The 26,890-nt window shown below is 38.8% G+C and overlaps 3 protein-coding genes across 5 annotated transcripts in view; 1 reads left to right on the top strand and 2 right to left on the bottom strand.

Annotated features, from left to right (window-relative positions):
* hdac12 (histone deacetylase 12) overlaps window positions 1-1,927 on the top strand; it is a 41,852-nt gene extending 39,925 nt beyond the window's left edge. For both annotated transcript variants that reach the window (XM_067451671.1, XM_067451670.1), the window contains exons 7-8: window positions 34-176; window positions 440-1,927. In XM_067451671.1, the coding sequence (XP_067307772.1) occupies window positions 34-176; window positions 440-463 (167 nt within the window). In that variant the 3' untranslated portion in view covers window positions 464-1,927. The remainder of the gene's footprint in view (window positions 1-33; window positions 177-439) is intronic.
* Window positions 1,928-2,090: 163 nt separating this feature from the next.
* On the bottom strand, window positions 2,091-18,234 carry trmt9b (tRNA methyltransferase 9B). 2 transcript variants are annotated; one of them, XM_067451668.1, is made up of 4 exons: window positions 18,019-18,234; window positions 7,269-7,564; window positions 6,653-6,826; window positions 2,091-3,789 (listed from the first exon to the last, which is right to left on the bottom strand). In XM_067451668.1, exons 2-4 carry the CDS (start codon window positions 7,420-7,422, stop codon window positions 2,831-2,833), a joined length of 1,287 nt encoding a protein of 428 aa, XP_067307769.1. In that variant the 5' UTR covers window positions 7,423-7,564; window positions 18,019-18,234; the 3' UTR covers window positions 2,091-2,830. The 2 variants fall into 2 exon arrangements, with proteins under 2 accessions (XP_067307769.1, XP_067307770.1); XM_067451669.1 differs by having other exon boundaries at window positions 7,269-7,459.
* Window positions 18,235-19,727: 1,493 nt separating this feature from the next.
* Window positions 19,728-26,890, bottom strand: part of pds5b (PDS5 cohesin associated factor B) — a 62,646-nt gene continuing 55,483 nt past the window's right edge. Inside the window, exons 28-34 of the mRNA XM_067450398.1 lie at window positions 25,987-26,106; window positions 25,415-25,477; window positions 25,192-25,334; window positions 23,057-23,524; window positions 21,135-21,233; window positions 20,933-21,044; window positions 19,728-20,533 (exon numbers count right to left, since the gene is read on the bottom strand). Coding sequence (XP_067306499.1) covers window positions 20,498-20,533; window positions 20,933-21,044; window positions 21,135-21,233; window positions 23,057-23,524; window positions 25,192-25,334; window positions 25,415-25,477; window positions 25,987-26,106 — 1,041 coding nt within the window. The 3' untranslated portion in view covers window positions 19,728-20,497. The remainder of the gene's footprint in view (window positions 20,534-20,932; window positions 21,045-21,134; window positions 21,234-23,056; window positions 23,525-25,191; window positions 25,335-25,414; window positions 25,478-25,986; window positions 26,107-26,890) is intronic.

Below are 26,890 nucleotides of genomic sequence, written 5' to 3'. Positions count from 1 at the left end.
CCCTTTAATGTCTGTCCATTTTACCCGACTCAGGACTTTACCAGAGGGATCTTTATGTACTTCAGACAGTCATTAAAAAGGGCATCCCTGTGGCCACTGTCATTGGAGGAGGCTATTCAAGAGATATTGATCGACTGGCACGCAGGCACTCAATAATTCACAGAGCTGCTTCAAAGGTGAGCTCGCAGAATCCATAATGAAAGTATCATGCTATTTCATAGACCTGAGTGAAATGAAATATTGCTATATATCTCTTGATTGTGAAAAAACGCTGTTTTGCAGAGTGGTTTTATATGAATGTTATTGTTGTTTTTCTTATTGATGTTGTTATTATGATGCAGGTTTTGCTGAACACCATCAAAGTATTGCTTTCTGTAAACAGCAGTATTGCACCGTCAGAGGTGCATATGCTTTTAATGGTTCACATTTCTGCTCTTAGGTTTGGAGAGAATATGGACTTTAACTCCAGGATGAAAATGGACAGCAGATGCTAAACAAACTGAGAACAATGGGCGCAGAGAGAGACCATATGAACATTCTGCTCTGCTATTGCTATTAGATGCAATAGATTTCATGAATAAAAATGGCATATTTATTGAAGCGCTACTATGTTGGTCCTCTTTTAATGATATATATTATTACAATTTAAAATATTTGGTTTTCAATGTATTATACTTTCAATTATCATTTATTTCTGTGATGCAAAGCTGAATTTTCAGTATCATTCCTCCAGTCTACAGTGTCACACATGATCCTTCAGAAATCATTCTAATATTCAGATTTATTATGAGTGTTGGAAACAGTTCAGCTGCCTAATATATTTGATTAATAAAAGGTTCAGAAGAACTGCATTTATTCAAAATAAAAACATATTTTCAAATAATATAAATCTCCTTTACTATCAATTTTTATCAGTTTAACACATCCTTGCTGAATAAAGTTATTGCTTTATTTCAAAAAAAGAAAGAAAAAAAATGATTGACCCCAAATTACTGACCAGTAGTGTATATTGTTGTATTTTTATTACGTTTTATTCATCAAAGTATTATAAAAAAGTATCACAGGTTATGAACATTTTTTAAAGCAGCAGAACTGTTTCCAACTTTGAAAATGAATCATCATATTAGAATGATTTCTGAAGGATCATGTGACACTGAAGACTGGAGGAATGATACTGAAAATTTAGCTTTGATAGCAGGAATAAATGATCATTTAAAGTATAATAAATTGAAAACCAATTATTTTAAATTGTAATAATATATCACAATATTTAAAAAAAATCTGTATTTTGATCAAATAAATGCAGGCTTGATGAGCAGAAGAAACTTCTTTCAAAAACATTACAAATAGTAATGTCCAAACTTTTGGCCTGTACTGTGTGTATATATTTGTATGTGTGTGTATATATATATATATATTGTTGGGTTTTCAAAGTTTACAAAACTGTGTACTTGTTTGCTAAAAAAATTATGGAAAAAAAATAAACAAAATGATAATGAATTAATTAAATCTAATTTGAGACAGTGGGTCAGCTAAAAATATTATATTTTTATATGGTGCATTTTATTATAAGCTGTGTTACAGGTCTATGGTTTTCAGTGCTTGTAGTTTTGTTCCTGTGACCTACCCTGCATCTCAATCAGCTCCCTAGTTCACTAGTCAGGGCACTGATCAGGACATTAGTCAATGGGCTGACTCCCTGATCAGTGCCCTGACAACTGAACTAGGAAGCTAATTGAGATGCACCCCTAGTTTTTTCCCAGTCTGTCTGATTAGTCATTTCCATCACCTGTGTCCAGTTAATTACCTCGCTTGCCTCTGTGTATTTAGTCCTCAGTTTTCCCTCAGTGTTTGTCCATAGGTTACATGTATACCGGTGTTTCTGCATGTTCCCTGTGAGTTGTCATTAAAGTACCTGTTCCAAGTTCTCCTTCGCAAGTTGGGTTACGCCAGTATTGTAACACTGTGTTTTATAAATTTTATAAAATATTGTACACTAAAAAGACAAAAAAGAATAATTAAAACATTTCAAGCAACTGGGAAACATTGATCTCTCTCACTAAAAAGACAAAAGAAGCCAATACATCAGATAAAAACGAATTATACTGCATTTATTATAAGTCAAAAATACACATAAAAATGGTTCAAGTTTAAAGGAAAATTAAAGACCTTTGTTGTGACAATGACATGGTCAAGTTACACAAATACAAACACATGATTCACAACAACACAGCACAAACATGTTTCAATTGTTCAAGTTTTCAAAATGGGAATTCATGTGCAATCGATTAACAAGCAGCCAACTAGTTAAAATCTTGTTTAAAAGCTTCGGACCACAACACAACTGCTTTATGTTAATACTAACAACACAACACAACACCTACACAGGCAAACTCACAAAGAGCGTTCATAAGAAAACTCCAGTTATGTGCTCACATTGTTTGGTTCAGAAAAAATTATGTGCTATGCTTTCTGTTTCAGGCAGGCATTGCTTAAGACAGTTAACAGTGATACACCATTAAAATCAGTGCAAGTTAATCAATTATTTGTAACTTAAACTGAATGCAACAAAACTAGACTAATGCTAACTTTAGTATAGCAGTTTTCATTGTACGACTAGCTTTAGTTATACGATTTGGACCAACACTGGTCACGTCAGAGCATCAATACCTCGCTTGTTATTGCCATTGATACTGAACATCTAATTTTTTATATTAGATTTCTGGTCCCAATACTTAAAATCTCAAACTAAAATGTTAAAAGACATCAAAACAGATATATATATATAGAGAGAGATCACATAAATTAAACCAGACCTTTAAAATTAGATTTAAACCTTCCAGACTTGGACCTTCTCAGCCACCACGCACCAATTGGCGTGGTCCAAGTATGTGTGCAGAACATGGAGCTCATCAATATGGTTTTGGATCAACTGTGGCAGTTCTCCTTCCCTGAATACGTGGTAGTACCGCAGACAAGAGTCCTTCATCTGTTCGCTGATCTGTCCATTCATCCCCTCAGTTTCAAGAAGAGACGCTGTGCTTTCCTGCCTTGGCAAAAGCTCTTGTAGGCTTGATTTTCCATCTACCTCCTCGTGTCCTTCAAGATTAGACTGATCCCTCTGGTAGGACACCAAGTCGGGCAGTGGAACTGAGGCACAATCATGGACAAGCTCCACAGGAACAGTCTCATTTCCATTCCCAGCTCTTCTGTTGTCGATTTTATGGACCTGTTCGTGAGCATCTGAGATGAAGACGTCTTCTTCTAGACTGGTTCTGGAAGAGGATGAAAAGAGGCTGGACATCTGCCTGAAGAGGCCTCGACTACTAGCTTGTCGGCTTCTGCTTTCCGTCACTTCATCCACAGGAGTTTGTAAAGTGCTGGAAGAGGAGCGAGACATGGCCAGGCTGCCGAAATCCAGCACAGAATCCAAAGATCTGGAGAAGAACCAAAGCCTCTGTTGTTTCTGCTGACTGGGGCTGATCAAGTCGCCCTCGTCCACCATGGAGGATGTGCTTTTCACTTTCCTGTGCTTGTCACTGGAAGCACTGTCGTCGCTGATGCTTTGGGTTCCGCTGACTCGATGTCGGGTTCGGCCGGTTACTCTGAGGGAAGGAGAAAAAGGGGGATTGGGGTTCCAGGGAACGAAGATATCCTGCTTCTCAAACTTGCGCCTCTTCTGCTCCATGGCCCAAACGTAAATCATGATCCGCCCTCCCACACGCAGGGTGCGTGCCATCTCTTTTATTGCTCGGATACGCCGTTCTTTGGTGGACATGTGGTGGATGACTAAGCAATTGAAAGAAATCATGGTTACACTATTTCTATGGTCCACTTTAGACATTCTACTAACTATAACTTTGCAACTACATCTCAACTTGCTCTCATTAGGGTATTAGTAGACTGTTAGGTAAGGCCTGTTATGGTTCGGGTTAGTAGAAAAAGTTGACATGTAGTTGCAAAGTTACTTATAGTTAGTAGAATATCTACAATATACATTAATCAGAAAGTGTTCTTATAGTCCAATGAGAGAAAGTTTCTTATAGTGGAATGTCCAAAGTGGACCAATAAATAAAGCGTTTCAAAAATCTTATTCATAAGTCATTGATATACAGTCTAGTAATTTCAGGAATAGCTCACTCAAAAAAAAGTGCTATGTATAATGTAATGTAATAACTTTATATAATGAATTTACTTGGAAAGTAGATAATGACTTACTAGTCCTTTGATATTACATTTTTGCTCAGTATTTACTATTATAATGATGATAATCATTAATAATAACATCAACAATAATATACTTTAATTTAACTCCATTTACAATTCTTAAATTATTTTAAATAATGAAAAGGGTAATGTTTTATAATGTTTTTAAATTTATGTTTTATAAAGTTTTTAAATTTAAATTTTAAATAAATTTAAATATATTATTTAAAAAAAGCTAATATATTGATTCAGTAAATCACTTTCATATTAAAATATAATTATTAATGTATCATTTCATCATCATCATCATCATCATCATCATCATCATCATTATTTTTATAGTTTTTATTAGTGAAAAGGTAATTATTTTAATTTAAATATATTTACAAAAAAGATATTGATTCAGTGAGTCAATATTGTCTATATTTCATTTGGATCTAATTCAATAATAATAATAATAATAATAATTTAAATGCAAGTCAAAATACATAAATAAAAACAAGGAAGAAAAAAAAAAAAAAAAATATATATATATATATATATATATATATATATATATATTTTTTTTTTTTATTTTTTTTTTTTTTTTATATATATTTTCTATATATATATATATATATATATATATTTTTTTTTTTAGAATGATAAGAAAAGACCAAATTGACCCCTCAAGACCAAATTGACATGGTCAAACTAAACCAATATGGAAAAGAGCAGAACACTTTTTTTTATTTATGAAGAAAAAAGTAATAGAGGTTTTCAATTTTGGGTGAACTAACTATTTAAACAATCAATCAATAAATCAATCAATTTTATTTATATAGTGCTTTTACATTGACGATTGTTTCAGAGCAGCTAAACAAAGATAGTGTCCCTATGAACAACATATCTCTCTAATATGTAAAACCACACTCAATGTTCAATGTTTAAACCATTATGCGACTCTGATATGATCAATGGCCGTATTAATCTTTGCCCTGGGGATTGACAAGGGGTTGCCAGGTGACCCAGCAGTACAGCCTGAAAACAAATACTCCCAGGCCTCTTCCAAGAACCACTAATCTCCTGTAGCCTAGTAACTCCTCTTGTTTCCTCCACCTCATGAAGCTTAAATAAACCTATATAACAGCTCCATTTCTAGTTAATGGCAGCATTACCAGCAGATTGAAATTAAATGGCTTGATCATGGAAATACTGGTATGTTAATTTGGGTGAACCACACTAAATGTGCTCCTATGAACATAAATCCTCATTGATCATTATGCTAATGATCCCATCTCGGTGTCTGCACTAGATGTTCCTTTTAAAGCAACATGAACGTTTACAATTCCAGTACATTCTGCACTAAAATAAAACATGGGTGTGCATACTTTTGTTAGAAATTAAAATTATAAATAATTTCCAAGTTAGCAGTCAGTGTAATAATTTTTACAATAACTGGTGTAATGGGACCTATCTGAGCCACTTTGAGCGTTTTTTTTTAACCAGGGTCTACGGCGTGGGAGGCTGGTGCTCTAACAAGGACGCTAAAGACCGCAGCTGTGCCTCTTAAGGCCACACAGCCTACATCTATAACACTGAGATGGGAATTGAAAACCATTTGAAAATGGGAAGAAAAGAAAAGATATGGAACTAAAAGTTTTTTAAGTTCTATTAATGTTTATTACTGGTTGCACACAACAACAAAAAGCACAACCAGACTTTTAAAAATAGATTTTTATATATATATATATATATATATATATATATATATATATATATATATATATATATATATATATATATATATATATATATATATACATACAAGTTCTTCTGGCTGAGTTTTTAAAAAAGACTCTTAAATGTATGGTTTCACTTACTCATCGAACTGAGAGTCAATTGTCCAATTAATAAAGTGTTTCCCCAACAGTACTTAAAGGATCATTAGGAAATGTATTGGAATCGACCTGAAGTATTAAAGGGTTAGTTCACCCAAAAATAAAAATTCATTGATCATGTACATACCTTCATGTCATTCCAAACCGATAAAAATTTAGTTCATATTCGAAACACAAAATAAAGATTTTAATTGAAATCTGAAAGTTTTCTGTCCCTCCATTGACAGCCTAAGCAACTACCCCTCTGACGCTTCAAAACGTTCATTAAGAGATCGGAAAAAATAATACATATGAATCGATCCAATTTTTTGATGGGACGATCATTTTATATGATGAAAAGAACTGAATTTAGGCTTCTATTCACATATAAACATTCATCAACTCACACATCAGTTGTGGTAAACGAAAGCTCAAGCATGTTCCCTTCCCAATGAGGTTAATTCTCGTGTTACGCAGCACGCTTGAGCTTTAGCAAGAACCAGTGAGCTGAATCGTTAAGTGGAATAAGAAAAAGAACCAAAATGAATCCAACTGAATGTTTTAGAGTAATTATGTTGATGCATTACCTGCAATGGAGAGGACTGCGTCAAAACAGCCGTCTCTGTAGGGTAAACGCAGGCCATCGCAGAGCTGCACCTCGTGACCTTGACTCCATGCAGAGTCCACCAATGGACGACACACGTCACAGCCCAACTTGAAGATTTCATCATTGATGTGCAGATATTTGCCATTTCCACATCCTGTTATAATTGGAAAAAAATAGTCCGAACATAAGTCAAAAATATGACTAAAAACTAATCAAATTCATAAAATAGTTACTTGTGGATTCAGTTGGCTGGTTTTCCAGTGTCGAACTGTAATAACTTTGGTGCCCATTCATCCTTATTAAACTTTAATATGAATAATTGCATTTCCTTTTAGGCAAAGGTGAAGTAAAAGCTGTTGACAAATCTCTGTGATATAACAGGCCATTACTCAGAGGTTTTTTTTTTCCAAGCAAAGGAATAAAGACTGGATTAAATAGGTTTCTTGTAGCAGCAGGAGTGCAAATCATCAGATAAAAACATGACAACGGTCGTTTACAATGCAAGCTGAACCGCTAGTAAAAACTAATTGATCATGCTGTTTTGAGAGTTTTACTTCTAGTTTGAAAGACATTAATGATTGAACATGAAGCCTTACCAACATCAGCCACGATGCTGCCGGGCTCAGTCTCTAACAGGAACTGTTTGACCTTGGGCCAAGCTTTGTAGCGGCTGTCGTTGAAGTAGGGTGCGATCCTCTCGTACACACTGTGAACATGGTCTCTCTCCAGCTGGCTGGCAGCCTCGTCCATGCTGCTCTCTATTAAACCCCACAGAGCATCTTCACCACTTAGCCAGACAGAGACAGGAACAGAGAGGAAGGAGGCGAGACACGAAATCAGACCTAATGATTGAGCCGTCCTGCGTTTAATGCTTTTGGTTCCACAGCCATTTCTAAAAAATAAAATAAAAATGAATGCAATATACCACTTTGATTGGTTGCTTCTATATAGCAGAACAAGCATATATTTACTCCTGGGTGATGAAATGATGAAAGACTATCTAAAGACCAAATTCTTGATATATTGATGAATTGTTATAAATATATTATATATATATATATATATATATATATATATATATATATACACACACACACACACACACACACACACACACACACACACACACACACACACACACACACACACACATACATTCATACATACATACATACATACACACACCCCTAAAGGATTATTAGAAACACCATACTAATACTGTGGTTGACCCCCTTTCGCCTTCAGAACTGCATTAATTCTACATGCCATTGATTCAACAAGGTGCTGAAAGCATTCTTTAGAAATGTTTGCCCATATTGATAGGATAGCATCTTGCAGTTGATGGAGATTTGTGGGATGCACATCCAGGGCACGAAGCTCCCGTTCCACCACATCCCAAAGATGCTCTATTGGGTTGAGATCTGGTGACTGAGTGGGCCGTTTTAGTACAGTGAACTCATTATCATGTTCAAGAAACTAGTTTGAAATTATGCATTATCCTGCTGGAAGTAGCCATCAGAGGATGGGTACATGGTGGTCATAAAGGGATGGACATGGTCAGAAACAATGCTCAGGTAGGCCGTGGCATATAAATGATGCCCAATTGGCACTACGGGGCCTAAAGTGCGCCAAGAAAACATTCCCCACACCATTACACCTCAACCACCAGCCTGCACAATGGTAACAAGGCATGATGGATCCATGTTCTCATTCTGTTTACGCCAAATTCTGACTCTATCATCTGAATGTCTCAACAGAAATCGAAACTCACCAGACCAGGCAACATTTTTCCAGTCTTTAACTGTCCAATTTTGGTGAGCTTGTGCAAACTGTAGCCTCTTTTTCCTATTTATAGTGGAGATGAGTGGTACCCGGTGGGGTCTTCTGCTGTTGTAGCCCATCCGCCTCAAGGTTGTGCGTGTTGTGGCTTCACAAATGCTTTGCTACATACCTCGGTTGCAGCGAGTGGTTATTTCAGTCAAAGTTGCTCTTCTATCAGCTTGAATCAGTCGGCCCATTCTTATCTGAACTCTGGCATCAACAAGGCCTTTTTGCCCACAGGACTGCTGCATACTGGATGTTTTTCCCTTTTTACACCATTGGTTGTAAACCCTAGAAATGGTGTTCCTAATAATCCTTTAGGTGAGTGTATATATGTTAAGTGGTCTCCTAATTTTTTTTATTTATTTTTTTTGCATTGTGATAATAGCTTAATTTCATTCTAAAAATGTATTATAACAAAATTTACAACAAATGATGATACCACTAAGAGTTATATCAGTACCAGATGTCCACTACATAAGCATCATGCTTCACAATCAACACATAGCTGTTCATCATTTCCCCACCACCAAACACTTTCCTCAACAAGGACGTCTCAAACAAAGCTTTAAAGCAGAAATAGTCAGAGATTTCTGTGCTGCTATCATATCCCATAATTGAAATGCAGAGTGGACGCCGCTTTTCAAACTGTGCTGCCATCTCTGATCTGTTTTCAAAGCCTTGGCTGTCCAATAACCGATACTCCTGAAACCAAAATGCATATAGCTTTTCAGGTTTTGGTTTATTCATTTATCGTCAAGCATGTGGCTTAGGCTATCACATCTGATGAATTTGAAAAGGGATGTGCTCGCCTGAAAAACTGGACTAATTGCCTTTTAGCTGGTTGAGTTGAGAAGTGAAGTCACGGATCAATAAAAGAACATTTCGAAGCAAATCCACATTCAATGCTGATATACTCTCCTGCATTTCAATTGACAAGGTTCAGTCAATAATCACATGGTCTGGCCAGCAAATTGATGAGACCTGTATGTGGGCTGCCAGAAGGGTTGAGACAGGTCTGCAAAACTAAAATTATATATTTGTTTTTAAAACCATTTTCATAATTACTAAACAAATGGCCAGAATCTATAACGGGTGCTTTTGATTGTGTAACAAAGCCATTGTGAATAAGCAATTCACCTTTTGGGGTTTTTGAATGAAAACAAGCTTATCTTGTTATTTCATAATGCCTCAGTGGTTTGGTGTAGTCTGATGACTGTTATGTAAAATCAAAAAGGCTTTTTAGTTAAATCGCAAGCTGCCCTAAAGGGAAAAACTCCACAAATGAAATCATAAGAAGCCATAAGACACAAAAAGACCCCACAGCAGCATGTGGGATGAGTGTGTATGTGTGTGCGATTTGACAACGAGTGTGTGATTTGCTTACTGAAATAAGGAAATTAAAACAGAAATGTAATGCAGGAAAAATTGGCAAGCAAGAAGATGATTTTTTTGGAACTGTATTTCGCAAAGCCAACTTAATTATTATTATTTTTTTTTTAAATCACAATGCAGTTCCATAACGCATGTGTGAACCTATTGTGAACGGTTCATCACGGCCACAAGTTATTGCGAGAAAAGGAAAGTCTGGCTGTGTAATCTCAATCAAAATGTAATAACTTTAATAAAACAACTTGCATTGCCCTCTGATTTCACTTATGCCGCATGTGCTGATGGATAATGTTAGCCAATAGCTAAACAGCTAGGGACAGTTCAACCAAAAATGAAAATTAGCCCATGATTTACTCACCCTAAAGTTCTCCTAGGTGTATATGACATTCTTCTTTCAGACGAATACAATCTGAGTTATCATAAAAATCTTGGCTAATTCAAGCTTTATAATGGCAGGAATTGTTGCTCTGTTTTTGAAGTCCCAAAAAATGCATCTGTTCGTCCGTGTTGACCTAATTTTCCCTGAAAAGACTCCAGCTGTTAGCAGCTCCTCCCCTTTTTTTGAAACAGCCAATAGCTTTTAATTAATATACAGTTTGTCTAAAGCCTTTCTGTTTGGTAAAGCCAGTTTCCTCTGGCTGTTTCATCAAAATCTCCTCCATATCGCTTTGAAAACAGACTTCATTCGCCTCAACTGAAAGTATTATTTACACTGAATCGTTTCCTATCGCATAGTGTGCTACGTGCATTTCACCAATGTAGAAATTAGTAAACGTGTGAACAACTGATCGATTTCAGTCGCAGTTTCAGCAGTGTAGGGGGCAGGCTTTAGATTCTAGAGAGCATTTGATTGGACAGAATATTTTTTGAGCCGATGAAGTCTGGGATGATGTCATCAAAGAAATCTGTAATTCATTTTAACGGAAGTGAGAGACTGTAAGTTTTGAATGCTTATCTCCTAAATGCACATTTTGTCATCGTTTTGGAACACACAAGCTTAACTTAAAGGCTAACACAGTCATACTAAAAGTTAAAAAACTTCAATTCTTGATTTCAGAGGCCTTTAAGCATCTTGAACTCAGAGAAGGGACTTTCAACACTTTTCCACGAAAGGTGATCGGCCGGAACTTTATATGATATATAGTCACGGTTTATGAATTCATCGTCTCTTTTCTCTGTGTCTTGTGAGGTTGTGTTGGAGGCGTGGCCACTGATTATGGGACTCATCACCTTCACCTGCTGCACTCATTAGTCTCACTATTTAAACCGCTCTCTCACTGGCACTCATTGTCAGATTGTTACAGGCGTTTCTGGTGTGGCTGGCTTCGGCTTCTGTTCCCCTGGAGGATTATCTCAGTTCCGGATCCAGGATTTCGGCCTCTGGTTGTCTGCTGCTTCCCTGCTCCGCTGTGTTGTCTGCCTGACCGCCTGCACCTGACCTTCGCTGTAGTTCGCCTGCCTGTGCCCTGGAGCCTGTCTCTTTTCTGCTTTGTCTGATATCAGAGTCTTGTTTATTGTTGACGCTTGCCGTCTTGTTTAACAATAAACTTGTTATCTTTCGCTATTGGACTACAGCCGTGACAGAACAATCTGACCATTATGGATCCAGCGATGAACGAAATACAGGATTATCTCAACGCGAACAGTCTGCGGATGGATCGCCAGTATCAACAGGCGACTGCTACCACCCAGGTATTACAGGCGATGCGGAGCAGGTGTCCGAGCTCTCCAACCAACTACAACAGCTACGGATTCCCACTGCGCCCCCACCATTGCCGCCGCTTCCCCAGCTACCAGTCAACATCAACCCGCACGAGCCCCGGATTCCGACGCCCGAACGCTACGCTGGTGAGCCCGATCTTTGTAGATCTTTCCTAACAAGATGTACATTGTTCTTTTCTCTGCAACCCACCACTTTCGCTTCAGAGACTTCCAAGGTGGCGTTGGTAATCAATCTGCTCATGTGCCGTGCGGCATGCTGGGGAACGGCGGTTTGGGAGAATCGCCATCTGTGTTGTTTCTCGTTCCTCGCACTTACGGAAGAGATGAAGCGGGTCTTCGACTGAGCTGCCGTAGGACGCGAGGCGACCCGCAGGCTTGCCGATCTGCAACAAGGCATTAGACCCGTTTCTGATTATATCATCAACTTTCATTCTCTGGCCGCTGAGTGTGGGTGAAACGAGGAAGCGCAGTGGGACTGTTTCCTGCATGGGCTGGCTGACCGTGTACAGCGAGAGATGTACACCATGGATTTACCTATGGATCTCAATGGACTGATGACATTGGCACTTCGAGTAGACTCGCCTTGAATCCCGCTCACACATGCGGAGGACATTGGAGCTTTGAGAGTTCAGTGGCACCCAAAAGGTCAGCCCCGCCAACGATCCCGAGCCCATGCAGGTGGGTAGAGCTCAGCTTTCCTGGGAGGAGAGAGAGCATCGCAGAGCGGGGGGTCTCTGTCTCTACTGTGGCACGGCGGGGCATTTCCTCAACCAGTGTCCGGTAAAAGATTGAGCAGGCAGTAGTAAGGGGATTACTGTCGGGTGGAGCTGCATTGGGGAAAGCCCCGTCCGCGACTCTCCTTCCGGGAAGATTGCAGTGGGCAGCCAGTCCTCACATCTGCCAGGCCCTAGTGGATTCCGGAGCAGAGGGTAACTTTAATGATCAGACTCTGGCACAACAACTCAGGATTCCCGTCACCCTCCTTTCCAGTACTATTTCTTTTCAAGCCCTCAATGGCCAGACTTTACCCACCATCACCTACATCACTGAAAACATTACACTCACCATTTCTGGGAACCACACAGAGACTATCACATTCCCCCTCACTGACACTCAACATGCACCTGTTGTCCTCGGTCATCCCTGGTTACAGAAACACAACCCCAGGGTTGACTGGGGACATAATACCATCACAAACTGGAGTAATCAGTGTTATGCCTCTTGTCTTGTGTCTGCTTATTCGTGTATGTCTAGTTCTGTGTTGCAGGAGGAGACGGTGGATTTATCTAATGTCCCAAGGAGTACCTCGACCTGAAGGAGGTGTTCAGTAAGTCCCGGGCTGCTTCTCTTCCTCCTCATCGTCCCTATGACTGTGCTATAGATCTACTTCTAGGCAAGTCTCCGCCTAAGGGCAAGTTATATTCACTTTCTACTCCTGAAAGGGAGGCCATGGAGAAATACATTTCTGAATCTCTAGCTTCCAAGTTCATCCGTCCTTCCTCTTCTCCAGCGGGGGCGGGGTTCTTTTTCGTCAGTAAGAAGGATGGTTCTCTGCGACCTTGCATTGACTACCGAGGGCTGAATAACCTCACTGTAAAAAATACTTATCCTTTGCCAGTGATGTCTTCAGCCTTCGAGAGGTTACAGGGAGCATCCATATTCACGAAATTGGATTTACGCAATGCCTATCATTTGATGCGCATCAGAAAGGGGGATGAATGGAAGACTGCATTTAACACCCCCAGGGCACTTTGAATATTTGGTCATGCCCTTCGGGCTGTCCAACTCTCTTGCAGTCTTCCAGACACTGGTTGATGACGTGCTGGGAGACATGGTAGATCAGTTTCTTTATGTTTACCTGGTTGACATACTGATTTTTTCCTTCTTCTCTCCAGGAACATGTCCAGCACGTCAGACTAGTGTTACAGAGGTTGCTAATGAATGGGCTATTTGTCAATTCGGCAAACACTGATTACTGATCCATCATGCCAGTTTGTGGTAGAGGTCGACACATCAGAGGTGGGGGTAGGAGTGGTTCTATCCCAGAGCTCTTCCTCGGATGATAAGATGCACCCTTGCATGTTTTCTTCTCATCGCCAGCTGAACACAATTATGACATTGGTAATCGAGAGCTGTTGGCAGTCAAGTTGGAATTGGAGGAGTGGTGTCATTGGCTAAAGGGGTCGGGGGTTCCTTTTATCGTTTGGACCGACCATAAGAATCTGGAATATATCAGATATGCTAAGTGACTCAACTCCAGGCAGGCTCGGTGGTCCCTTTTTTCAGACATTTTGACTTCTCTTTCATACTGTCCGGGTTCTAAAAACGTCAAACCCGATGCTTTGTCTTGCGTTTTTGACCGCTTCGAACGCCCGTCTACTCCTGAGTGCATTTTACCTGAGAGACTTGGAGTCTCCACACTCGTATGGGAGGTCGAATCGAAGGTCAAGACGGCCTTAGAAGGGGTGACGCCTACGCCCGGTGGACCACCGAACCAATTATTCTTTCCGGAGGGAGTTCGGTCCGACGTTGTTCGATGGGGACACCGCTCCAATGTTGCTTGTCATCCAGGAGTTAATAGAACCAAATTTTTGGTTAAACAACGATTCTGGTGGCCCGGTATGGCTTGTGACATCCGAGATTTTGTTTTGGCCTATTCAGTCTGTGCCATGGGGAAGACATCTAACCGCTCTCCCGATGGGCTCCTTCAACCGCTGTCTGTCCCTTCGAGACCCTGGTCCCATATTGCTCTAGATTTTATTACCGCCCTCCCGCCTTCCCAGGGCAAGATGGTTGTTTTAATCGTCGTGGACTGATTCTTGAAGATGGTACATTTTGTTCCCTTGTCCAAATTACCTTCAGCCAAGGAGACTGCGGTAGCTGTCGTCGATCACGTCTTTCTTTTACATGGCCTTCAGATGGACGTGGTCTCCGACAGGGAACCCCAATTTGTGTCCAAATTTTGGCGAGAATTTTGTAAATTATTAGGGGCGACGGTTAGTTTGTCTTCGGGGTTTCATCCTCAGAGCAATGGCCAGACTGAGCGGGCCAACCAGGACCTTGAGAGAGGGTTACGATGTTTGGCCTCCAGGAATCCTTCCTCCTGGAGTCAACTCATCTCATGGATAGAGTACGCAAATAATTCATTACCAGTGTCAGGTACGGGCCTTTCGCCTTTTGAATGTAGTTTAGGGTACCAGCCACCTATCTTTCCCAGTTTGGAATCCGAGGTCGCGGTCCCCTCCGCGCACGCCTTTGTCCAGAGGTGTCGAGACACTTGGAGTAGAGCCTGTGAGACTCTGCTCCAGGTGGGTATACGCACCAAGGCCCAAGCCAATTGCCACCGGTCTAAGCCTCCCGTCTACATTGTGTGTCGAAAAGTGTGGCTTTCTTCTAAGAACCTTCCTCTCCACTCCGTGAGTAATAAGCTAGCCCCTAAATTCATTGGCCCGTTTACTGTCACCAAGATTCTTAGCCCGGTGACAGTCCGCCTCAAACTACCTCCCGCGTACGGGAGAATTCATCCCGTGTTTCATGTTTCCAAATTAAAACCTGTTTTTCATGCTCCTATTAATCTGCCTCCCTGATATCTGTCTGATATCAGAGTCTTGTTTATTGTTGACGCTTGCCGTCTTGTTTAACAATAAACTTGTTATCTTTCGTTATTGGATTCTCTCTGTCTCTCATTACAGCTTTGACACACACTCATATATATATATATATATATATATATATATATATATATATATATATGATTTAAGGGGCAAATTAATAAGAAATGCAAGATTATGCAAAGATAATGGTGAACTCTGACCTGTGAATGTGACCAATAAAAAAAGCGATATTTATAATATTTGTTATGGTTTTTTTTGTTTGGTTTTTTAAAAGGCGCCACATGCGATTGTCACTCCTGAAAATGTAAAGTTTGTATGTGGCCTGTCTTACCGGGTTTTTTGGCACCATTTAAGTAAACTTGCATGTGGTCTTTAATGTCAACTTTTCAATGTCCAATCAATTCCAGATGGAAGCCAGTCACTGTTCATTTTTTCCTCAATGAATTTACGCTTTGTTAGTAAATATATCATATTATGGACGTAAATTGGATTGGAAATGACAATTAATATTGACATCAAATAAAGTAGAACAAATTCCTATTCATGTGCAATTTAGGCACATAACATATGCACAGAACTTGTAATGCACGCTCACACACACATCCCATTAACAAGGGGCCAAATACATATCTGACTTTGGACAACCACCCAGAACACCCTAGCAACCACATCGCAACAATCCGATAACTACCATGGACACAGTGACAAGCTTGGCATTGGTAAATCTTTGATTATAATGGTCATTTAGAGACTGGTCAATCAGAGTAGAGCAGGCTCTCAGAAAGGAGGGGTTTGAAGAGACCGATTCCTAGATTGAACCGGTTCAGACACTGTGAGTAAAGATGTGAATGTGATGCTGCATTATATATGAGATGAAAGCAATTTGACCTTGGATGCATCTTCGAATCATATATATAATAGGGGCACTTAAAAGAGCCATTTTTGAAAATAAACTAAAAATTAGCCAAGAAGGCTGCATTAATACTCTCTTCATGTCAAAATATCCACACGACAATCATTTTCGAAGCAGTCATTTGAAACTTGTGCTGCCTCTCTGGCCTTGAGAATCTTGTCAACAAGTAAGCAATATTAAAGGTCGTCCAGCACACACTGCATCAAATAAAGAGATAGTGGATGCCAACCTTAAATGTCACCTAACTGAAAGATGTCAACTGGTGTCGCTCCAACACACCTTTGGAAAATATCAAACCTCCATCAAAGCAAAATAGCTCCTGTGACTTTCTCAAGCCTTAACGTTTTGAGCATTACAATTTCATCTCCCTTAGGACCCTGCACTTGGCTCTGTATAGTTGAGCACTCTAAGGGTCCCTCATTATGAAACTATTTTAAGATCACACCCACTGACAGAAGGATGGAAGAGAAGTGTTACAATGTCATCACCTAGCACAGCCTTGACAAGACTCATTGCATCTGATTGTCCCTTTAATTTATTAAAATGCTCAACTCGACAGGCGTTAAGCAGCTGCAAGCTGGATGTTTTGAGCATACTGAACAGCAGCATCTAAATTTAGAAACAGGCAATACCCGCCTGACTACTATTCTCTTACAGAGAAACAGCGGGTCTGGCTCAATACTAATGAAAACATGGAATGGACGATAAAGAGTTTCATTGTTCAGTGTACACTGATAGATTTACTACTCCATACAAGTTTCCCATTACTGATGCATTAGAACTTAAATAGCTGCGTCTATGCATTAATAGTAGGATAATAAACAGCAGAGTATAGATACTAGCCTGAGTATGAAAATGCATGCCACATATATTTCTCCATTGAATGATCTGTAGGAATCCATCAAAAAAAGTACATGAAACAATGAATGACTAGGCATCAATGGTAATACCACGGTATAAAAAACTATGGAAATTCCCTGTTACTTTTCTTGTTGATGTTTTCTTGTTGTCTTTTCTTGTTGATTTATTAATCAATTAAATTAATGAGAGAAGAATAATTATAATTTTTATCTATCATAATATTTTACGTTTTTATAATAAAAAGCATATAATGAAAAATCATAAATCACACTGTATGTACACATACACACATTTATATGTGCATAGATGTGTTACATGCCTGATGCATCAATTTGGTGTTGCTGTGATGGTGTGTGTGTGTGGCTATATTTGTGAGGGCACAAATGTCCTCACTTATAGTAAAATATTATGACAACTGATTATTGAGGACATTTGACTGGTCCTCACTACTTAAAAAGGCTTATAATTCGGTCAAAACATGTTTTTATTTAAATCTATTGTTTTGCACGTAACTGGAATGGGTAGGTTTAGGGATAGGGATTGAGTTAGGGAATAACTATCATTAACCTGATATAAAATCAGTGGAAATCTATCTATGCAACCGACGTCCTGTGTGTGTGTGTGTGTGTGTGTGTGTGTGTGTGTGTGTGATGCACATCACATAAACACGTGCGCACATATAAAATGTATGTCAGTTAAATAACAGGAAATCAGGAAGTTCATTCATTCCTGTAATTATCATGACACTATGAGATGGACACATCATCATGTTGATCCCTGACGTATATGACTAAAGTTTAAACGCCAACAGTAAAAGCTTCTCCAGAGATGTAACGTTACTCTTCATTAAATAAACATGCAATTTCACACACTAGCGTTTTGTTTATCTTCATACGGAAAAACAAGACTGTCATTCAGCGTGAAGGGTACAAACCAAATGCATTTGTTTCCGTTGAAAGTTTTATCCCATGTATATTTGCAACACAGGAATCGGAGCCGTATGCATCCTATGAATCAACCTACCTTTCCTCTCTCGGGGCTGCAGTCGCAGAGTCATCAGAACAGACGGGAGGCTGTTCCTGTAATTCGCGACATTATATTTACGTGAAAGTAAAACTCAACGATAAAACATCGACACCCCACACAGACTGTGTGCAACCGACCGGCTCAGGGTGCACACTAGGGATGTGTTAATAAATACATGCTCACTACACTCGACCCCTAGTCTGGAGTGATGTCCGATTCGCGAACGAATAGTTCATACGAACCGGTTCTTTTGAACAATTTAGCTGAATCGATTCTCAAAGGAAAATTTGAAAACACTTTACACGTAAAGTTCCCAATTTTTCTACAGACAGAGTATCTTCTTGAAGTTACATAACATCGTGAGTGAATACAATGGATGACTGACCATAGACGTTGATGCAAATTTCAGCATAATATTACTCAAGAACTTTGGGAAAACACTTTTCAATATACACAAAACTGGAGTGCACAAATAGCCTACTAAATTACTAGTAGCTAGTTATTAAGCTGCCCAGTCAAAAACGTACTAATGCACAGAAACATTTATCTGTAAATGTCAACACTGTGATGAATCGACGAATGGAATCATTTCGGCAAACCGTCCGAACGAATCGACTCGCTTAAATGAATCGGATATTCCCTGTTACTAGACCAATAGACGGATGAGTGAATTTAATGAGTGCAGGGAACACACAGGGAACACAGGACTAGTGCGCGGCGTAACATCCACGACTCTGATTGGTCAACACAGTCACGTGACCCCAAAACACAAACACATGGCAAACGATTGAGGCTAAGGAGGATTTTCATTTACTTAAGGATGATTCAGACTTTTACAACACCGTGTTATGCGAAACAAAAGACTAATGGTGTAAATAAACAAGTTAAACAGCAAAAATTTTTAAGAAAATGCTACAGCAGCAGGTCAGGTGGACCCAGAGGATTCATGGAAACCAATTTATACTACCTCTTAAAAAATCATGTTCTGTTAACTTTTAACCAAATGCTCACAAAACTGCAAATTGGCCATTGAAAGCACAGGGTTTATATACAGTAAATCATATCATCTGACGATGTATTTCAGTTGGATTTAAACAGCTTTTGCCTGTATTTCAAATAATTTATTTCATAAGAGGCAATGGCCTACCTTTCAGTGGCTGAACTAAAGTACCTGTAGATTCCGTTTGACTTTATGATGTGTTCATTTATTTGAATCACCTCAATCACAAATTAAAATAAAAAATGATCTTCTGGACCGGTGTTTGCATGTTACAACAGAGACAAAGCGAGTTCTCTTTTGTATTTTACACTGTTTGAATAGTTTAAAAGCACTGGAATGATGCAGAATCAGAATTCATCCCTCTATAAAGAGCTTTATTTTAATGCTTATATTTAAGCATTTAAAGACAGACCACAAAACTGTCTCACCTGCTTATAATAAAGACAAAGTTATCATGTGTTAGTTTAGGTCCTAATATAGTTGTTTTTAAAGACTGGTCAAAACATGACATCGCCATTAATTTATTCCATTGACAGCCATAGTTTTGCATCCGAGTCTAAATCTAAAAGTATAAATATTTTCCACAGTATTAATAGCATATAAATGAAAGCATAATATGTAAGAAAAGTTGATTCCTCATTTTGATGTTTGTAGCCATTTAAAAAAACCCTTCCTAAATTAACACTGCAATAAACAAATACGCAAGTTATTTATACAGAATATTTTATTGGTTCAGCAGACTGAAAAACTGATTTTGGTTGTGGGGGAAGAATCTTCAATTGTTTCCCAACACGGCCAATATTAAAACCAATGCTCTGTACCTTCTCCTCCCTGTTTCAAACACTGATAAAATCAATACTGGGCTGTAAAATGTAACAAATACATGAATATCATCAGACCAGTGTTTCTTTTATCTGCAGAGGCACATTTGCACATGCACAACCATATGCACACAAGAATTACACAAATGAGTAGGGTTAAAAAAGGAAAGAATAAAATGACGAACAAATTTAAAAAAAAGGGAACTACAAAATGGTTATTTGTGTAGCACAGTACATAATGATATACAGAAGACACACAGGACAAATACAGTACTGCTAAAAGTTGTTCAGATTTTTTTTTCCTTTACTTGGACAGATCAGCTGGTGCAATATATTTAAAGCTGGAGGTAAAAGCTATACACGTTGCCTCCCTAACCTTGGGTGGGGGGAAGTAAGAGCCCAAAAACTATTTACACTTTGTTTCTCATAAGATTAAGATCACATGTTCGGCACACATAACAATGGAAAACGAACCACGAGTCATGGTGGATAGGTGGGGCAGAAGCATACGGCAGAAAAAGACGGCAAAATACAGCTGAAGCAGATGCATGGCTCCAAAAAGTCCAAACTTTCCACCAGTTCACTCTTCTTTTTGGGACTTTTTCCTTAAGTATAGCAATCTCCAATCAATGGTGCATTTTGTCTCTGTAAGCACTCATCTTCGGTCCCTTCTTCCAACCTTCCGTCGCACCTATAAAACATGTCATTAGTACATATTCTCAACAGTTTCAATGTTTCTGAACAATTAATTCCAATGAAATTTCAGGTCATCCGTGATTACTGGATAAACATTACTGGAGCATTTTATTTATTACACTGAATTAATATTTAAATCATAAGAGATTTCTAGAGCAGATTTCAATGTGGAATTTATATATTTAAAGAATTATATTTCTAGTACAAATCTGCTTTCTCCAAAGTCTCCAAACCTAAGATAATTCCAAGAAGATCATCCTAAGTGTTTTAAGGATAGTCTTTTAAGATGTTTGTTATCGTTCTTGACGAGATACCATTTTTTAAAAATCAGATAATTGATTTAAAAACTTTCCACTTTCCACAACCATGGGAATTCAGAGGGAAGGAAACTCACTTTAGGTGAAGAGTCAACTGACTCATCCTCTTCCTCTTCACTCTGTTGGGCAGTGTCCATCTCCTCTTCAGAATCCTCTTCCTGGTTGGCAGCAGCTCTTGATCTCCCACCACTGAAACAGATTGTATGAGTCAAATAAAACCCATGAAACGGACCTAGACGAATGTGTAGACTTAGCTTTTAACAACATGGGTCTGTGTACCTGGCTTTCCTTGCTGCTGTCTGTGACTTTGGAGGTCGTCCTCTCCTTTTCTGAGGTGTGGATTCCACAGAATCGTTGGCGGCCTCTGATACCTCCACCCTGCAAAAAAATAAATAAAATAAATTATTTATATATATATATATATATATATATATATATATATATATATATATATATATATATATATATATATATATATATATATAAAATTTAAACATGTTAAAACCAAGCGGCAACCTCCCGCAGTTTCTGCTGAAGCAAATACGTAAGTGACTTAAACTGCAATTCATCGACTGGCCACTAGGGATAAGCTCCAGAAGGGAGCAGAATCTCATTGAGCTCCATGTTAAAATGCCCAACTTTACAGCGGAAAAAATATATATATTTACAGCCTGGTACAATTTGTGGTTTTGGTCTATACAGCTTATTGTGAGGGGGGTGGATTTTTTTATAACTAAGTTTGTTTACATTACATTACAAGTCTTAAAGTTCTGCATAATTAAGGGCGTGGCCACTTTGACAGGTACCAGGGTTCGGATGGCAGCGTTCACATACCGGTATGTTCAAATGAACCACACTAACTGAGCAATCGCACCAGGGTTCGTTTTAATCGAGCCAAACATGACAAGTGTGAACTTTAAGTGACTTTAAACAATGGTTGTTGGGACCAGACGGACTGGTCTGAGTATTTCAGAAACTGCGATTCTGCTGGGATTTTCATGCAATTCCTTTTTGATTCCAGAGGTCAGAGGAGAATGGCCAGTCCAGACTGGTTTGACCTGATAGAGAGGCAACAGTAACCCAAATAACCACTTGTAACAACCGAGGTCTGCAGAAGAGCATCTCTGAACGCACAACACGCCAAACCTTACCGGGCTACAGCAGCAGAAAACACACCAGTGCCACTCCTGTCAGCTAAGAACAGAAAACTGAGGCTACAATTCACACATGCTCACCAAAATTGGACAATAGAAGATTGGAAAAAAGAAAGAAAAAGAAAAAAAAAACCTGGTCTGGTTAGTCTTCATTTAAAGCTAGGTGTAAGTGGCCAGTAAGTATATGTGAACCGTGAAGGCAAAATGAGTTGCAATGAGAACATTTTCAAAAAATAGACTGTAAAAACAATTATACAAATCAGTAAATAAATGGTAACCTAAATAATATAAGAAAATTAAATAAAAAAACATTTGTTTAATAATTCCCCAAAAAGATGCATCAAATCATAAATAGGTGGAGAGAGACTCTCTTGTTTAATGTCTTTATGTCTTCTCCTGAATTTCCAAAGCAAATTACACTTGTTGTAAAAGGTATGAAGAGCTCATTTTCTCTCACAGGAGGCAGACACTTAGCCTATCATTGATGTTGTGCTGCCATTGAAAGCATAACTAAATATAAAATTAAAAAATATTAATAAAATAAAGTGGTGTACGATATGCGCTATACATACAAACTTGATATGCCTTGCCAATTCTAACAAGTACATAAGGTGCAAGTAAAGTCCTGTTCATACCAAGAATGAAAACTATATAGATAAGTACAAAATCGTTCTGTATAATCTAAGCGTGTGCTTGACAGTCACTTCCTCGAGTTCGTTACAGCAGGATTGAGTCTGATTGGCATGTTAACATTGCTATCGTTCATCGGCTGAATTACACTGCTCCAACGATTTCGCATACAAAAATTTTTTTTTCGCCGCACCAACGCCGATTGCTTGGTGCCATTCATGGAGCAACCAATAAAAAAATTACACCCTATTAGGTTGAAGGCTATATAATGGCTATATAATTTTCAATTCTCGTTGAATTCTCAATTTAATCATGTCTTCTTCTGATGATGACAATTGTGACACTTGTTTAGCATATAAAAAATAACAATAATAAAAATATGAAGAAGAATAGAAGTGCATACAGACAGCCACACACCTTGGTTTCCGTCCTCGTCTGCCTTTGGGCTTCACCTCCATATTCTCACTGCCTGCGTCATCCTCTTCTTCCTCCTCTTCCTCTTGCTGCTCTTCCTCATTCTCCTCATCCACAGGTGGAGCAGCCTTCCTGCGACCCCTCCTGCCCTTGCTGGGTGCCTCGTCCTTTGCGGCTGCAGATTTGGGGGGCCGTCCTCGCCGCCCCCTCTTAGGTGGGCTGTTCTGTTCATCTTCAATCTCCATGGACGCCTCTGCCAAGCTGCTGTCCTCACCCCACTGGTCCTCAACATCATCAGTGCTCGTGTTGGCTGCTTTCTTCCGGCCACGCTTGGGTTTGGAATCCTGGCCCTTGTCGTCTTGGCTGGCTGCAGCGCCTCGCTTGCGCCCCCTGCTGGGCTTTTCCGTCTCAGATGGGCTCTTCATTGAAATGTCTTCATTCTCACTGTGGTCCACATCAGCAGAGTCCAGTCTGAGGTACGAAAAGAAATGTGCATGTGGTTACTCATTTTTATAAATCGTGTAAAAGGCCATGAGCTACCAAGACAACAATATTTAAAGACTCAAGAAAACTAAAACAAGCTTCAAGGCATTTCTCATCTGTTTGTCTTGGTCACATTATAAAGACACCTACGAGTTTGGCCTAAATCGAGGAACGGCATGAGTCATCTCAATGCCATTGAGCAGTACAGAGTGCTCTTTCAGTGTGGCCCAGGTAAAAGGAAACAGCAATTATTGTGCCTTCATGACGCAGATCCATAAAACTCCATTCAAAACAATCTCAATGACACCTATTCAATAAGCGAGTGACTTGGAGACAGCCACTGCACGCCTACCCTGCCTTCTTTCACTCGTGTGGCTGTTGAAAGGCAGTATGATTGCCACGCACCGTGACCTCAATAGAGCTTGTTTAGTCCACAGCAGGATGTTAATACCACAGCCAGCGTTTGCAGTATGAAAATGTGTGTTAACATCTAAAAATGGATTCAGATGAGGCTTGAGATCAAACTGCAGACAGTTTATTAAAATATTACAGTTTTAGGAGAGGGATTGTGTCACATTATTTATAATGCTTGTGTATTTATGTGCACCACCATTGGTTTTACAGGACATCTGGAACAAATTTATGCTACTGAACAGATCATGCAACAAATATGTAGTTTTTAGGGATGTGCTAAACTACACATTTTCAAATTCGCAAGCCAAATCTCTTGCATTTAGAGCAGAAGTCATCTCTAGCCATGATATGGTGTTTTTCCTATAGTGAGGTCAGATTATGAAGAAACTGATTTTACATTGGTTGTTAATTTCTTTAAGCAAACTGCAAAAGCATTTGTACTCTTGTTGAATATAAGGTAGAATATTATATAACTACTGAAAAGCGTGGGGATGAACAGTATATTTGAACCGAAAATTGTTTACTAGTGTTGTCAAAAGTACCGACCGCGATACCAAATTGGTAATGAAATGTGACTCTTCGAGCGCTGTTGAGCTGTAATCGCAAGCAGATGTCAACCAGCGGACCGGTATTCATTCAAACACACTGTGTGTATGTGCGCAAGCGCTCCGTGAAAAGCATTATTGATGTATTTTTACAACATGTTTGCGACGCGCTGATCGTAGTAGCCAATCACAGACATATTTGAGGAGTGTGTGAGCACAATCTGGCCAGTCAGAGGTGTTTACGATTCCGCTCAACAACGCACAAAGCGTCACATTTTTAAAATTTCAGTTGCTATCGCGGTCGGTACTTTTGACAACACTATTGTTTACTACAAAAAAATAATGTGTAACTACTGTTGTCCAATTTGCATATAAACATAAACTGGAGAAAAGTTCTTGAATTGGCTCATCAAAAACATACATCCGAATAAACTGTTAAAATGAATGAGACTTCCCAACTCTTGTAGAAAGGATCTTTCATAGACCCAAATGCTGCCTTAGGCTGTGCATGCTTTGCTTAGATGCTTTGCTTGCTATGAAACTGTATATCCGCAGAAGTTTTACAAGTTTCTAATTTCACAGCTTGTTTCTATATGAAAAAAAAACAACAAAAATGTTTTGGTAGACACACAGCCATATCTTCCTCCTCAACACAAATACAATTAGCTCACATGTATGCGTGTTTGTGACACTAACCGTCCTTTACTGCGGCCGGGGGAGCTGGGGTTGGAGTTACTGCTGGCATTGCTGATGGTCTCCATGCGTGAGAGTTTGGTCTGCAGTTTTCCTGTGGCGGACAGGGGCTTGTTCACGGCACCCAGCACATTTGCTGCCTTAGGCTGCGGAGAGAATCAGTCAATCTCATAGTCCTATTGGACTGAAGTAGGTTAAAAACACAGAATAGAAGGCAAATATGTACCTTTCCTGGGGTGAAGAACGACTTCATCTCGGGGGGCAGATAGTTTTTCGTGTTACTGAAATTCTGAAAGGCAGCAAGAACATTGAAAGATAGGAGAATAATGAATTTGAGCAGATTTGAATTGATTTAACCTGCAAACTGAATTAAAGTTTGTATCAGCAGCAGGCCTTTTGCGCCTGCTGACCAATCAATATTGATGGATTCTGACTAGATAAAGATGCTAAGGGTTTATTTGTGGGGTTTTTTTTTTAGATTGCACTCAAAAAAGAAAATTATTTTTTTAGGGCTGAGCTCAACAAGAAAATTGTATATACACTGCAGACATTTAAATTACTCTAAGATTTCCTAAATTTCATGATAATTATGATACATAAATAAAGAGCTGCTGTTTATGGGAGACATGGGTTCAAATCCAGTCACAATCCCAAATTGGTGCCCTCTCTACATCCACTTTCCCGCCCCTTTTCCAGCTAAAAATTCCCATAATCCCCCCTAAAAAATCCCTTATATTTCTACAACTATGTCCTGCAGCAGTTCAATAGAAAGACACCAGTTCAATAGAAGTTCAGCACCTTGTCCGGTTGTGTGAAGTAGCGTGCAGGCAGTACAGGATCTTTAGGCGACTCTAGACTGTATGTGGTGCTCTTGGAGATGACTATGTTCATGGCTACATCACACACCGTGTACAGTTTCTGGAGAGAAAAAAGAGAGAGAATTGAGTACATAGTAAATAAAAACATTTATATAGGCATGGGCGATATATCGATAGACAAAACCGGCTATGTTTTCTGTCAATTATAGCAGTTACATTTATGGGACGATGTTATGCTGCGGTGTCATGAAAGTTTATCATTGGCATGTGTCTTTTAGCAGTGCAGTAAAAAAAAAAAGTGATTTCAAACTGTTGAAGTGCAATAAAGTGCAAAATGGAACTCAATTCAGTGTATGCATGCACTATCTGAGACACTGTTTTTGAGAGCGGTCATGAAGTACTAAACAGTTCTTTTTAGTCCAATTGGTGATGCAATTATGAAATTTCAATCATAAAAACTTTTTTAAACAAAAAATAACTGTATTGTTACATAACTATCATGAAATAAAATGACTCATTATGATAAGATTGTGTTCATATCACCATCAACAGCAGTACAAAGTACTGTAAATTAAAAATAAAGGATCCCACATTTTTTAACAATGTAAATGACTTCCAGACCTACGTTTACCTTTCAGAACTTTGGGGTCGATAAGATTTATTTTATTTTTTCTCAAAAAAAGGCTCTAATTATTTAAAATTACAGTAAATACAGTAATATTGTGAAATTCTATATTTTAATTTAAAATGTCTTTTTATATGTTATTTATTCCACTGATGTTAAAGCTGAATTTTCAGCATAATTACTCCAGTCTTCAGTGTCACATGATCCTTCAGAAATCATTCTAATGTGATGATTTATGTTGAAAACAATTCAACAGTGC

Source organism: Pseudorasbora parva, chromosome 8 (assembly GCF_024679245.1).
Source record: "Pseudorasbora parva isolate DD20220531a chromosome 8, ASM2467924v1, whole genome shotgun sequence".
NCBI classification, from domain to species: Eukaryota; Metazoa; Chordata; class Actinopteri; order Cypriniformes; family Gobionidae; genus Pseudorasbora; species Pseudorasbora parva.
Note: the sequence above shows the minus strand (reverse complement) of the source record. Positions and strands in the feature narration are given on the sequence as shown.

Bases quoted from the DNA above. Each gene is read 5' to 3' on its own strand.
- trmt9b (XM_067451668.1), bottom strand. From the start codon at position 7,422: ATGGACGAGGCTGCCAGCCAGCTGGAGAGAGACCATGTTCACAGTGTG. The intron at 6,827-7,268 runs GTAAGGCTTCAT...CAATTATAACAG, and splicing joins CAGCATCGTGGCTGATGTTG to GATGTGGAAATGGCAAATAT. The intron at 3,790-6,652 runs GTAATGCATCAA...TCAATTGCTTAG, and splicing joins CGCAGTCCTCTCCATTGCAG to TCATCCACCACATGTCCACC.